The sequence below is a fragment of the Balaenoptera acutorostrata genome, chromosome 10 (assembly GCF_949987535.1).
Source record: "Balaenoptera acutorostrata chromosome 10, mBalAcu1.1, whole genome shotgun sequence".
Classification (NCBI taxonomy): Eukaryota; Metazoa; Chordata; class Mammalia; order Artiodactyla; family Balaenopteridae; genus Balaenoptera; species Balaenoptera acutorostrata.
The window spans coordinates 78,072,151-78,086,602 of NC_080073.1; the positions used below are offsets into that span (position 1 = coordinate 78,072,151).

A 14,452-nucleotide genomic window follows, 5' to 3' on the forward strand; every position below is an offset into this window, starting at 1 on the left:
CTGAAGAACACAGGGCAATATTTTAAAAATCCCATGTCAGCATTTGAGTACACACAGGACAGAGAAGCATTTGGTTGAGTTGATATCAAATAGCCACTCAACAAACAAACATTCAGTGAGCAGTTACTTACCTCCCTGGAGCTGGCAAAAAGGTCCCTTGGGAGGCAGTCCCTTAAGGCAACTGCAATGATGCCCTGAAGGGAAGCCATCATGCCCTTGGCAAGTGAGATTGTGGAGGCACCTTTCCTGAGGCCACTTATAGCCTTTCTCACAGGAGCACCAGGTTTCATTTCCAGTAGGTCTGCAGACTGTCATCAACCAGAACAATGAGGAGAGAAAAGGTAGTTACCGCCCTTGTGTTTATAGATGACAAGTATTTATACTTGTAGGAAACCCTAACTCCACTCCATATTGCCCTTCTGGGAAGTTCAGTAGTACTGCATGAGATTCTCATGATTCCCGTACATGTCACCTTGCTGTTAGGCACGGCCACCTAAAAGATGACAGCTCTGACTATCCCAGGGGCTGCCTACAATGATGAAGCGCTAAACAGATTCCCGGACTAGAGAGTATGGCAGCCAGCCTCCGAGATTGCACCACCCATCCCTGCCTCTGGGTACTCACACCCTTTTATAACTCCCTCTCATGTTGTACTAGGGTTGGTCTGTGTGCCCAAGAGAATATAGAAAGAAGTGGTGGTGCATCACTTCTGAGATTAGGTTATAAAAGACACCATGGCTTCCCTCTTGGTTATACTCGCTCTCTCTCTCTCTCTCTGATCACTTGCTCTGGGGGAAGCCAGCTGCATTGCATGAGGACATGTCATAGGGAGGCCCACATGACTAGGAACTGAGGTCTCTAGCCAATAGCTAGGGAGGAGCTGAGGGCTGCCAACAACCGCATGCGTGAGCCTGAAAGTGGGTTTTCCAGGCTCAGTTGAGCCTTCAGGTGATTGCAACTCTGGCTGACGGCTTGACTACCACCTCATGAGAGACCCCAGAGCCAGTGCCATCCAGCTAAGCTCTTCCTGGATGTTTGGCCCTCAGAAACTGTGTGACATAATAAACATTTGTTGCTTTTTGTTTGTTTTGTTTTGGTTTCTTTTTTGGCCATGCTGTGCGGCTTGTGGGATCTTTGTTTCCCAACCTGGGATCAAATCCGGGCCCTCGGCACTGAAAGCGCAGAGTCCTAACCACTGGATCGTCAGGGAATTCCGAGTTTGTTGTTTTAAGATGCTAAGTTTGGGGATAATTTATTACGCAGCAATAGATAACAAATATAGAGTATAAGTAAAAATTCTAAACTTGTGCCTTTTACATTTCAAGTCAAATGTGAACAGCCCAGACTGCAATCCCATTAAAACTTGACATTGAAAAATGCTCTGAAAACAGAGGGCTTGGAATTTATGTCTAAAACTGGACTCAAGCCACATCACTGTGAGCTGTTTGTTCTGCAGGTGGGCATCTAGGCAAAGGCCCCCAGAGTGACCACCCAAAGGAAAGCCTGTTTGAGTTGTTTGAGTATTTTAAAGATCATCTTCAAAGATAGAGATAGCTTGGCTGGACCTACCAGCCATCAAATAATTGTTCCTGAAATAGGAGGGACAACCAAGTCCCCCGGAATCCTTGGACATCGCTCCCGTCCTGTGCTCCAGCAGAAGGAGGGGGTGAAGCAGAAGCAGAAGCAATGGAGGAAATCAAGGCTGCTAGTGAGCGTGGTGAACATTGGCCGGGAGTAATTCGAAGGGAACCAACAAGATCCCCTTTGTCAAAATCTCTCTCTCGCTGACGTGAAAAGCATTTTTTTGGTGGTTTTATTTTTGTTGTTGTTGTTTTTCATTTACTTATTTTTGAGATGGATGTGGAGGTGATATTAGCAGAACTTTTGACTCCCATGTAAAATACAAATGTGCCTTAAGAGGATGGCAAAAGCGACCACCCCTGGACCACCTAACCGCATTTAGTGCTTGATACACGTTGGCCTTAAAAATCCTCAGTTTTGTGTACTGTGATTAAAAATGCCTTTCAGATAACCAATAAGAACCTACTGAATAGCACAGGAAACTCTATTCAATGCTTTGTAATGACCGATATGGGAAGAGAATCTAAAAAAAGAGTGGATATATATGTATGTATAACTGACTCACTTTGCTGTACAGTGGAAACTAACATTGTAAATCAACTATACTCCAATTAAAAAAATTTGATCAAAAAACATGCCTTTCTTGAAAGGATCATAAGGTAAGGTGTTGGAAGAGTGGGTGGGGGAGGCACAGGAAGAGGGGAACGGAGAAAATTTGGGGTGCTTAGATATGAGTATCATGGTCAGTAAGTCTAATCTTCCTTACCCAACCATCCCATTGCATCCTCTCTGAGGTCAACCCTCCCCAGGTTACCCTCCTCCACACCCCCCATCCCCCTCTAAAAGGAAGGAGCTCAGAGCAACATTTCTCCTGATTGGCCCAATCCTCCTCTTTCAAGCAATGTGTCTTTTACTCACCTGTTGTCACCTCGATGCTCAAAATGTTGGTAGCTGGGTCAGTGTCATCCCCTTGAACTGGAAAACTGAGGTTATTCAAGTAAGCTTTGCTAAGCTCCAGGAAGGAGGCGTCTTCAAAACTGACCTCAACATCAACAGTGAACTCTTGGGCTGCAGGACGGCTCATGGCGACTGGAACGAAAGCATACGAAGGCTGTGAGAACTCACTGTGGCGGGCAGAGAGAGAACATGATGGACCTTTCAGCACTTAAAGCCAATGACGTTTTAATTAGGTGGTTGGGATGAACAGATGCACACTACTATATATAAGATAGATAAACAACAAGGACCTACTGTGGAGCACAGGGAACTCTGCTCAGTATTCTGTGATAACCTATCGAGGAAAAGAATCTGAAAAACAATAGACATATGTACATGTATAACTGAATCACTTTGCTGTACGCCTGAAACTAACACAGCATTGTAAATCAACTAGACTCCAATATAAAACAAAAAGCAGACGTTTCTTGGGAATCCCCTGGGGTCCAGTGGTTAGGGCTCCGCGCTTCCACTGCAGGGGGGTGGTTCGATCCCTGGTCGGGGAACTAAGATCCCGCATACCGTGTGGTGCGGTTAAATAAATAAATAAATATAGAAATTAAAATTTAAAAAAAGAAAGCTAATGACGGGGACATGTGGATGCCGGACACATCAGCCTTTAAGAATTTCTAATGAACTTTTTTAGAGAAAAAGAAGTTTGTTTACTGATCACCACCAAGCCCTCCCTTCATGATTCTTCCTCTCTACGACTCTGCTATATTAGAGGAGAAAGGAAACAGATCTAGCTTGTATCAGCGCTGTGGTCTCTGGCCATTTGAGAGCTTCACAGGCCAAGCTCAGGACTTGTCCGTCCTCTCCATTCCCACACCCCCCTTGGTGTCCAAGGCCAAGGGTGACTGTGTGGAGAATGGACTCGAATGGGACGCGAATAGAAGCAGGGAGACCCAGCAGGGAGGCTTGGCAACCGTCTAGACAATAAAAGCCACGGTCCTGACTCACCAGAATGAGTCAGTATGTTTCTGACATCATTCAATGGTCACACATGTATTTTGAGAGCTGAAGGATGTACGCATGGCTTGAAGACCTCTGGGAAAAGTCATGTAGTTAATTCCCTTTGTTCTTAGCCTGTGTGCACAGCGTGGGCTCTTTGTTCTTACTCTGTATCTCTGGTGTCCAGCACATGCTAGGTACTGAACGACAGCAAAATTGGCAAATTGGAAATTAAAATAAAAGAGATCTTCAGCAATTCATTGTTCTTCCAAATTGTCTCAAGACTGCTTGCCCGGCTGGCATTCTAGATGAGTCTGCCTCCCAATCCAGGCAAGCCAGACAATAGATCTATTGGAATGTTCCTGCATAATTACCACTATTACATCATGTCTGGGCTGTTGGTTGTAAGTTCTCAAGGGCAGGAACTGCTTCTTTCACTTCTCATGGCCTTACCCCCTCCATCTGGCATGGAGCCCAGCGCATAATAAATTCATGTCCAATCAATTCTTGATAAACCCGTGATTTCTGAGTTGAGTCACAGATTCACCTTTCTGTCATGGCCAGAATCTTTGGCTCCTTCCTGGTTGAAATATATAACTGGAGCAGAAGCCATGGGCTTGGTTAGTAGCTAATGAAGAACCTTCAAAAAATAGGAGAATTTTTAATACAGATGCCTTGGGAAGACAAGTTGTGGCTTATTTTGTCTTGTCAGTCAAATAAGGAAAAGATTAGTGAATACCTGCAAGACTTTTACTTTAAAATATAAGTAAAATCTGGAAGTATGATACATATATATATGTATATATATAAAACCATAACATTAAAATTCTATGTCTGTTTTCTAAAAAGACAAAGAATTTCCCCCATAATATCACAAGATTTGTTTTAAATATTCCAAGGATTATTTATGAGAAACACTAAAATGGAGTAAGTTTACCATGGGAAACTCCAACTGATAAATGTTTATTGTAGAAAATGGTAATATTTGTCCACTTACAGCTGTAAACTATGTTTGTCTAGGAGTTTGGTTTTACGTATCAACCTTGGTGAGAATTATTTCATTTTGGCATCCTTCAACTTGCTGTAATTAACTTGCTGTAAAAAATGTCTGGGCACATTTTCTTAAAATTAGGAATGCATCTTAAGTATGCTTCCTCCTTATAAAAATGTATTTACAAGTAGAACACAGTGACTTTTAAAACCCAGTGCGGAATCTCAGTTTGTCACGATATTAGGGCATTGCTTGAAATTTCCTGTTTTCTTTCTGATTTGCAAACGGTTCTGTGATGCAAACAAGCTTCCTGGAAGGACTGCTAATCTTAATCTGAGTGATCCTAACCCTAGACATAGTATGTGGCCTGCTGGGAACATCTGCAAGGAGGGCAGCTGCATGATATTTATAAGGTCTGTTTTAGAGCACATTCTTTTTCCTGAAAAGTAATGCAGCAATGTTTATACCCTCCGGAGGATTCAGAAGCTCCAGGATCCTCTTTGCTGTGCTCAGTCTACTCTCCTCCCAGGAATGAATGTAAACAGGATTTCCTGGACGGTAGCTGCTTTTGATGAGTGAGGTCAGTAACAATCCCGTAGCACCCACTCCATCACCTGCATTATTGCCTCCCAGGGTCTGATCCCAGCATGATTTCAATGCCTGCCTGAGGGTCATCAGTATCACCCATCCCTGAGCCCACCTCTCTCTGCTCTTTACAGACGTAATTGGAGAACGAGCGTGTGCCTGAAAAGCACATGGTGCTTCCTGGATGTCGTCATTCCCCACTGAAGCCAAGGTAGTTCTTCCGCTGAGATCCTACAAGGAGCTGAGCCAAAAGCTTAAAATACCACTAAGAGGACAGTTCCTGTGACTTTAGCGAGTTCTAGTCTATGGCATTTGTGCAAATATTAATTAAAGCACCAGCCTCTAAGACCCCCTTCCCCTCAGCCACCTTTTCTGTGCTTGACAACTTTTAAGGGAGTTTCAGAATAACCCTCAGCCTGAGCACCAGTTTTCCATAGAGACTGGTAAGGATGGGGAACATTTAATAGAGAAAGAAATGTCTTCTTGAAAAATGGTCAGTTCTTCAAAACAGGCTCAAAAACACCATAGTAACTCAGAAGGCTACAGGCTTGCCCTTGGAAATCATCTATTCCAGTGGTCCCCACTCCTGACTGCTGATTATCCACACGTAGGGATTCTACACACACAGATATTGTGGAACCTCAACCCAGGTGAGTCAAAGTAGAATCTTTATAAGTTAGTCCCAGAAATCTCTGCTTTTAGGCGTGAGAAGAATGATTCCCCCAAAGAGTAAATGACTTGCCCCAGCTCCTGCTGCTTGCTGGTGGTGCCCAGAACTTGGATCTCTGGACTTCTAGAACGGCGTTCTTTCCATTACGTCACTCTGACAGTGTGACTGATAGAATCATATCACCCCTAATGGTGCCACGTGTTCCTCAGGAAAAGAGAATAAAGGATGTTTTGGAGGTGGGGTGGGCGTGCAGTAATTAATAACTTCAAAGATAGAGATAGCTTGGCTGGACCTACCAGGGACCATTGGCTTGGCCCTGAAGCCAAAGCATCATGGTGTTACGGGCAAGCAGAACACAGAAACACCACTGGGCCTCCGGTCCCTGTAATGCCCAGGGAGAGCATCTGAGTTTAAGGGAAGAAGCCCAGACGCTCAGGATTAGTATGACTTGTGTAGGGTGGGGTCAGGGGCCCAAGATTTGGGGTCGAAAGGCCACGCCCCCGTCCACCTCACCTCTTCCAAACCTGAGGACTTCAGAGCTTCGGAAAGTGATGCTGGTGGGCTTGCCCCAGGCTACAAGGGACCCAGGAGGAGCAGGACGGTTCCTCCCGCTCTGTGTAAGTGTGTATTTTAGAGCCCCTTCCATGCTTCTCTGCTGCCTCTGGACCACCTGATTCCAGACAGTTCAATGTGCTCTCTTTGCCTCGGGCTCCTTCGCCCTGGTGTTGTTTGTCTGAGTTCTTCTAACTTACCGATGCCCCAGTGGAAGGTAGCACATTCCAGGGGTCATCAGTGTCACAGACGCAGGCCTATCCCTGGCCTGGGAGGCACAAACCAACCAGGATTTCCCCTCTCCTTTCCCATTAATCACTGCCCACCACACTGCACTTATCTTAAAGAGACATTTCTGGAAAGTTGGCCACAAACTGTGACAAGCAGTTCTGGGTCTGCATCACAGCTGTTTAAGCAAACAAGACTATTTTTGCCTGGCCACTCTCCTGGGAACTACGGCTTCTCAGAAGTCGGGGCCTAAGTCTATGTATAAATGAATCTCTCACCTGCAAGAGAGTGAAGCCTGCTGACATCACTCAGGAGAGATGAGGTTCATATGGTTTTCTCTTGACCAAAGGGGCCCATGCGTCTTTATCACTGAAGATTTGGCTCTCGTTTCTCCCCCTTAGTCCTGTAGCAGGTAAATATTAAAAGCTACCTGCTCTGCTTTTTTCTTGACATGTTCTCGTAGGTACCAATTTGGCAGCCTCTTCTGGATCTGCTGTACCTTTGTCAGCAGAGAGTCAAAGATCCTGTTCTCCCTTTAGGTTTTGAAAGGTTTGTTCACACAGAGGAAATCTGCCAGAACCCCAGGCTATGGTCTGCGGGGCAGGCATGGATGGGGGAGACAGAGGGCAGCACTGTGGCATAAAACAATGGGCTGTGAGGCCTGGAGAAAAGAATCAATTCTACTAGCTCATCGTACACCCAAATCATCAAAGTCAGACCCATGTAAAGCGATGCTAGTGGCCCTCACTCAACAAATCTGCTCCGAGAATCACTTCCTCTAAATGTGGTTAGAGAGAACGCAGTTTCCTTCTGCAATATATGCATAAGAAAAAGCCCCAGACCATCATTAATCTCCTCGTATTCCCTCTGCCTGGAGCTCCCTCCTCCCTCCCTTCTTCTGTCCCATTTCTGCTCCTTCTTTCATGCCTCAACCTCAATCAATTCTCTCCTGGTCACTCTCTGAGTCTATGCGTGTTCAGTGACCTGAGGACTCACAGAATCAAGGCCTCGTGAAGTTGTTTGAGTATTTTAAAGATCACCTTTAACCACTCATCAGATGCCATGATGCCCTCTATAAACACTCCTGCTAGGTGCTTATTCAGATTGGCTTAAATACCTTGCATGACACGAAACTCACCTCCATATAAGACGGTCCAACCCACCTTTAGTTAGTTCTGTTAGAAACTTACATTTAGCCCAGACCTATCTCTCTGTAGCTCCTACCATTTTCTAGGCAGTAGCTTTGCCTTTTTCAGGCTCCCAGTATGGGATGACTCTGCTTTGGATCTTACAAACTTTGAATTTGACTTATGATGCGTGCATATCCTATCCTTACAACCAGATTAAAAGTTGATAGCAGCAGTCAGCATGTTTTACGTTTTTTGTGCCCAGTAGGTGTTTAATAAATGTATACTAATTAAATATTAAAAACACTTCTTTGCTAAAAAAAAAAAAAAAAAAAAAATCACGGCACGGAATCTCACAGGCAAGATCCAGAAAGTCATGTTGAAAACTCTGACTCTTAACTATGAGCTAGGACTTGGAGCCAGAGAGAGCTGGGGTAAATGCCCTCTCACCTGGGAGGCTACTGAACCCTAGTGAGCCAAGCTTTGCTCATCTGTAAATTAGGAGCACTATTTTCTCTGCAGAATTTGTTGTTAAGGAGTCGGGGTATGAAGATCCCTAGCAAATTGCCTGGCATAGAATAGCCATTCTGAAGCAGCGTGTAGAAATAATAATACTGATCATAATAAGTGAAAGGATTATCATCTATGCAGCCGTCTGCTGGTAGGCCAACTAAACCTAATTCTCTTCCAATCAGGTCTCACTTTTGAGATAGGTAAGCAAAGAAAATCCCCACCAGGCAGAGAGCACCAGCCTTCTCTTCTTACTTTGCCTCCACTGCTGCCTGCTCGGAGCACGAAATGCCACATATTATCATAAGAAAGATTAAAGCCAGGAAAATCCCCAAATCTGTTCCTCAACCTGGAGAATGCACAGCATTTCCTGAACACAGATCAAAAAGAGACAGCACACCCGGCCAGGCTGCAGGTCTGCAGGAAGGTCAGGATTTCCGAGCTGGCAGCTGGCAGCCCAATCTGGTAGGAACCTTGCTCTCACTGAATCTGTGAAGATGTAAGTGCCTCCAGCTCGGGCTTAGGACATCCTGGGTCTCCCTTTCTCCTACCAGCCATTCCTTTTGAAACCAAAGAAGAACCAGTGGGGACTCTTCAGCCCAGGACCCAAGACACATTCCCAGTTAAGCTCAGAAATCTGACCTGGGGAACTTCATAATTGACGCTGAGGACACATTTGCGTTACTTCCAACCTAAGAAGCCTCTTTAAAAAAAAAAAAAAACTTTAAAATCAGTCCATCTCGGCACTTTATTTTTGGCCGCACCATGCAGCATGCAGGGTCTTAATTCCCCAACCAGGGATCGAACCCGTGCCCCCTGCAGTGGAAGCACGGAGCCTTAACCACTGGACCCCCAGGGAATTCCCAAGAAACTTCTGCTTTCAGTCCCCTGTGAAGATTGCCCTTAAGACTAAATTTCCCGCTGACTGTTGTACTTCCAAAATAAGATTTTCATTCCAGCTCAGGTTTCTACCTGTGGCCTCCACCTCCCCAGTCACCCGGGTCTGTGCACTCCCAAGTATCATATAGATCATCCCTCCCTGTCACCCCCATGTCAAGTCTGTCCCCAAGTCCTTTTGACCCAATTCTCAAAATGTCTCTCACAAGCGTTCGTCATGTTCCTTTCCTAACGTCATTCCAGGTACCAGGGCCGATGACGGTCCGCACTGCTGAGGGTCCTTGCTGGTCTCCTGGCACTAACCTCTTCACCTAATTCCTTCAACCGCAACCATCTGGCAAATTTTCACTTCAGATGGCTTCCACCAATGCCTTCTCTGTGCCAGCCTCTGGGCTGGTCTAGAATCCACTTCCTGGTGGAATCAGGACAGAATTCTGCAGGCTTTGATGGATGCTTATTTCCCTCTGCTCCCCAATAGCCACTAACAAGCACGTTCATACTCTTCTTGCCTCTGGCCTCCGAGCTTTTGGTGAAGGTTTCTCTGCCCCCACAGAGTTTTGAAATAGTTTTCCTAAAATGCTAATATTGTGGCATTCAACCTCCTGCCTTCAGTAGTTCTACAAAACCTTCTCTGTGCCAGGGATATTTCAGGCTCTGTCAAATGCAATATTTTTATAAATCAATCAATTAAATTTGTTTTTAATTTTAAAAACCATTAAAACAAATAAAAACATCAAATACCCACCCCAGATAACTATATTAACATTTAAAAAATAAGTACATAATATTATTTAATCCTCTCAACAACCCTGTACAGTAAAAAGATATTTGTATATTTGTATGTATGTATATATATGTGTGTGTGTTTGGATGTGTGTGATATATTTGTGATACATAATATGTGGTAGAGGAAGAAGTCCATAGCTCTGAGAATAAATGTGAGTATTGATCCTACCTTTATAGGATCAAACTTTAAAGCTCTAAAGAGTTGGTCCAGTGACTCAAAAGGAAGTTCCTTTTGAGAATTCTCTTTCTCTTGGAAACTTTGTTCGCCCCTTTCTGGCATGAAGGTTCCAGAACACAGACACTTCTGTGTGGCATCTGCTGCATGTAACCCTCCTATTGCTTGCTTTCCTAGTTTTCCTGGAGAGCGATGCTCTTAATTGCAACTTATATTCTGAGTATCTGCGGCCTAGTGCCTGGGCCTTTCCATGACCAGTTCTTACTCCAGTGATTTTGTACAAGTACCAAGGCCAATCCTTCTTCTGCAGATGATGGGTTGAGTCATTAACACTTCCAAAGTGACCCTTGAGGCCCAAACCATGTATAAAAAATGGAAAACATGTTTTCATGGTGATTTATCATCATCGTGACTGTTTTTAATGAAAGCACGTCTGGAAAAATTTTGGAATGTCAAATCCTTAGAAGTGGAAGTGGTTTCCTCTCTGAGGGCTAACCTCTCATGCTGTCACCAAAGATCATAAATAGCTAGGCCAGGAAGTGCAGAAAGATGTTATTTTTCCAGGTGTAGGTCACCAACTGGTCCTGAGGCAGGTGGCAGCCTGAGCCCTAGAAGAAGCTGGCAGAACCTGGAGCTGGAACTTAAGTGGTTTGATTTTAAGAAGAAAAGTCTTTCAAAATATTGAGAGGGGACATCTCTGGTCCTGTTCCTGTCATGGGGGTGGGAGGGTTCAAGGGGTTGTCAGGGAGGGGGTAGAGGTGATAATGCTTGTTTTAAAGCACAGGAAGTACAGTCTGTGCTGTAGATCACTTTAGGGAAGGAGAGGAGGGCAAGTGAGGATCCCATAGGGATATAAAACAAGGTTAAAATAGAAAAAATAAGGGAAGGAAGGGAAGGAGAGAGGACCAATGGTATGAACTTGCAGCGAGCATTTCAAAAGCTTAATACAATATGGTTGAATTCTCATTTCACGCACGGGGCTGCAGGCGGATCTTGTTATGGCCCTGTAAAGGGCTCTACCGGACGCCTTTATCCTGCCCTCGGGGCAAGCCTGCTCCCTCTGGCTGCCTAAAGGCTCTTTTAGACCACCAGACTGAACAGACCACGTCCCAACATGCCTGGAAAAGGATTCAGTCCCAATGTTACAAGTGAAGAAGTTTCTAGAAGGTTGGTCCAGCCACGAAGCCAGCAGACTCTTAGCAAAAAGGAACATATCCTCTGAACTCACACAGGGGCAGCTATGACAGAGACTCTATTTGTTCACTCATCTTTTGGGACACTGGGCTACACACCAGGCTGCAGAGAGGAAGAGGGTTCAAGGGAGCTCGTGTCTCCTGGGAGTGGCAAACAGGAAGCAAAAGAATTACAATGCATTGGGATAAATGTTGGGCTACGAGGATGTATTGTGGGTAATGGGAACCCAGGAAAACAGCCCCTCCCTGTCTGGGGAATTGATGGAAGACCTTCCAGGGCAGGAGCCCATGGGAATTGAGTCCCCCAGACAAGCAAAGCGGGGTGGTGGGTGGGATACTGACTCTGTGAAAAGCAGCAGAAGGAGAGTGAGTGGGCAAAGCACATAGGGTCCAGTGAGCGGATAATCAGATTTTATCTCCAAAGCAATCGGCAGCCCTTGAAGGATTTTCTGCAGGGAAATGAGAAAATCAGCTTGATGCTTTTGCAAGGTTTCTGTGGTGGAAGAAGGAGCTGGTTCTTGGAAAATGCAGCCTCCAGATGTACCCACCTGCTCAGGGTCCCACACGAGGGAGGGGACACTGAGGACCGGCATGCAGGTGTTCACAGCTCTCACCTGCCCCCCAACCCTCCAAAGGGCAGAGCCCTGTGTTTTCCAGACAGCTTCTTTGGAATTCAGTGGGAAACTGGAGTGGCAGGCAGAAAAGGACTTGGGTCTAGCGATGCAACTGATCCACAAAATAAAGTGCTGAGTGAGAGGAGACGAGGTTAAAAGAAAAGAAAAAAAGTAAAAAGGCAAGGCTGCTGGGTTGAGAAGAGAGAAGCAGGCTTTTCGGTGGTGGTGGAGGGCAGCTGAAGGAAGGGGCCTCGGGGAAGTCTTCAGGCTCTGAGGAGAGGTGATGGGAGAGGACATGAGCCTTGAATGTGCTGATAAGATCCCTTTAATGTCATTTGATAGAGAATGCAGTTCCTTTGCAGTTACTTCTAGAAATTGAACCCTGAGGTGCTCAGAGACTGAATTATGTGGATCCCAGTGTTTCAAAAAGTTACAACAAATATCATTTGATGGGATTTACCAGAAAAATGGCCAAGCAAAGGGTTACATACCGGCTCGTTTTTGCCTTACTGGGTCCTCCCCTGCTAGTTCGTGTTCATGGAGAAGCTGAAAGAACATTTTAGAAAATAGTCAGTGAGTGTTAGAGACGTCTTTTCACGATGGTTCTCTGTTCACGTGCCCCGGGATGTTCAAGCTGAGGGTAGGGCTGCAGATTCTGGGTCAGCACCTTGTGCCCTGGGGGTGGCGGGCAACCGGTGATTGAAGGGTCGGGGAAATGAAATGGATTCGTCTCTGTGGTATGATCTGGGCATCGACTTTTTATAGACCAGTCTCTAGATGCAGGAGCGGAAGAAATCAGCCTATCTGAATTTCTCAGAGTTCCTGCAGCTTGAGGCCTGTCAAGAAATACAAATGATGCTGTCCTCCACTGTACTGAGACTTGAACCCTGAGTCATTCGCATGACCTTTTAGACGAGTCTCACGACCTCTCCTCCACACTCAGCCTGTCCCCACCCCAATATTTCTGCAGCATTAGGGCTGTTTAGATTGTGCACGCTTAGAAATTATTTTCTCCTTCTCTGGCCCTTTTTCTCCTAGATGGTTTGATGGTTGCCTTCTGAGGCGGGGGCTTTGAGAGCCAGCTCTAGAGCCAGAATGCCTGGGTACAGGCCCTTACTAGCTACGTGACCTTGAGGAAGTTACTCGTCCTCTCTGAGCCTCAGTTTTCTTTTCTGTAAAATGGAATAATAATAGTGCTGACCTGATAGAATTGTTATGAGAAATAAGCTAACCGCAACGTGGAACATAGTAAACTCTTAATAAATGTTAGTTAGACCATATAGTACAATAATTAAGCATAAGGACTCTGCAGAAATTGAATTCAAATCCTAACTCTGCCATAAAATGGCTGTGTGACCTTGGGCAAGTTACTTAACCTCTCAGTGCCTCAGTACTCACCTAAAGTAGCGGGATAAAAATAGCTTACCTCATGAGGTTGTTGTGAGGATCAAATGATTAATCAATGTAAAACACTAGAATAGTTTTGGTGACAGAGTAAGTGCTATTCTGGGACAGGGCATCACGCTGTTCTGGGGGCACCATTCACATGGACCCCCCTATTTGCATACTGCCACTTGCTTCATCTCCATAAAGCTCATCTACTGTCATCATGTGGCTTCTTTGTTTAAGAACTGACGTTGATTGGCTTTGCTGCTGAGTTCACTGCCAGCTCCGTAGCTTATAACATTACCTTGACCTGATATGAGGCTCCTAGCTCATCCCTGCCTCCAAGTGAATTTTCCTGTGATGTGTTTCCCAATCCAAACTTCCTTAAGTCTCAGTAGAAGAGCCAGATAACCCCTGCCCTCCAGGGTGTGTGCTTTACCATGAACCCCACACACCAATGAACACCACCCGAGAGAGAGAGAGCTCTGCCATCTGTGGTCTCTACCATTTTTTCCTAGTTATCTCACATCATAATGATAACAAAAATAATAATTCCTAAGACTTCTTCAACACCCTGTGCCAGGCACTGTTAAGTACTTGGTGTGTGCTTATTTATTTAATCCTCATGACAATCTAAGGCATAGATACCGTTATTATCTGCATTTCACGGATGAGAAAACACAGGCGCAGAGAGGTCAAATAACTTGCCTAAGGTCACACAGCCTTGAAATGGCAGAATCAGGACTCAAACCCAGCTAGCCTGCACCCTAAGTTTGTGCTTATCCACGTAGGCATCGCATTGCCTTATCAGGAGATACCCCGGAAAGTGTGGGGGAGCTGGGTTCCTCTCGGTGACCCAGTATCTCTTAACTAGTGCCTTTTCTCTTTCTTTCTCTGTTGTCTCCTCCACCCCCTCCTTCTTTTCAACGACTAGTATTCACGTCCACAGGAACTGTGGAGGGACCTGAGAGTTCACAAATGTTCTTGAAGAAATGAACAGAGGAATGATGGCTGATGATTAGAATTTCCAAAGCCCAGGGTGCTGCTTCATTTGCAGTGAGATTATTTCAGGTCTACCGAAATGTGCAGAAACCAAGAAATAACAAAGGCAATGTATAGGGCTGGTTCCTGCGCGGCTTGCCCTGGCGCCTTCTCTGGCTCTGTGCCTGGGCAGAAGGAAAGGTTCTTCCACTGCCTTGCTGCCTCCATC

The 14,452-nt window shown here is 45.3% G+C and overlaps 1 protein-coding gene across 7 annotated transcripts in view; it reads right to left on the reverse strand.

Moving 5' to 3' along the window:
- Positions 1-14,452, reverse strand: part of ADGRF5 (adhesion G protein-coupled receptor F5) — a 109,417-nt gene that overhangs the window by 33,203 nt on the left and 61,762 nt on the right. For 6 of the 7 annotated variants that reach the window (XM_057555450.1, XM_007193836.3, XM_057555453.1 and 3 more), the window contains exons 3-5: positions 12,348-12,402; positions 2,500-2,670; positions 132-308 (exon numbers count right to left, since the gene is read on the reverse strand). In XM_057555450.1, the coding sequence (XP_057411433.1) occupies positions 132-308; positions 2,500-2,670; positions 12,348-12,402 (403 nt within the window). The remainder of the gene's footprint in view (positions 1-131; positions 309-2,499; positions 2,671-12,347; positions 12,403-14,452) is intronic. The other variant, XM_057555454.1, reaches the window with a different exon arrangement.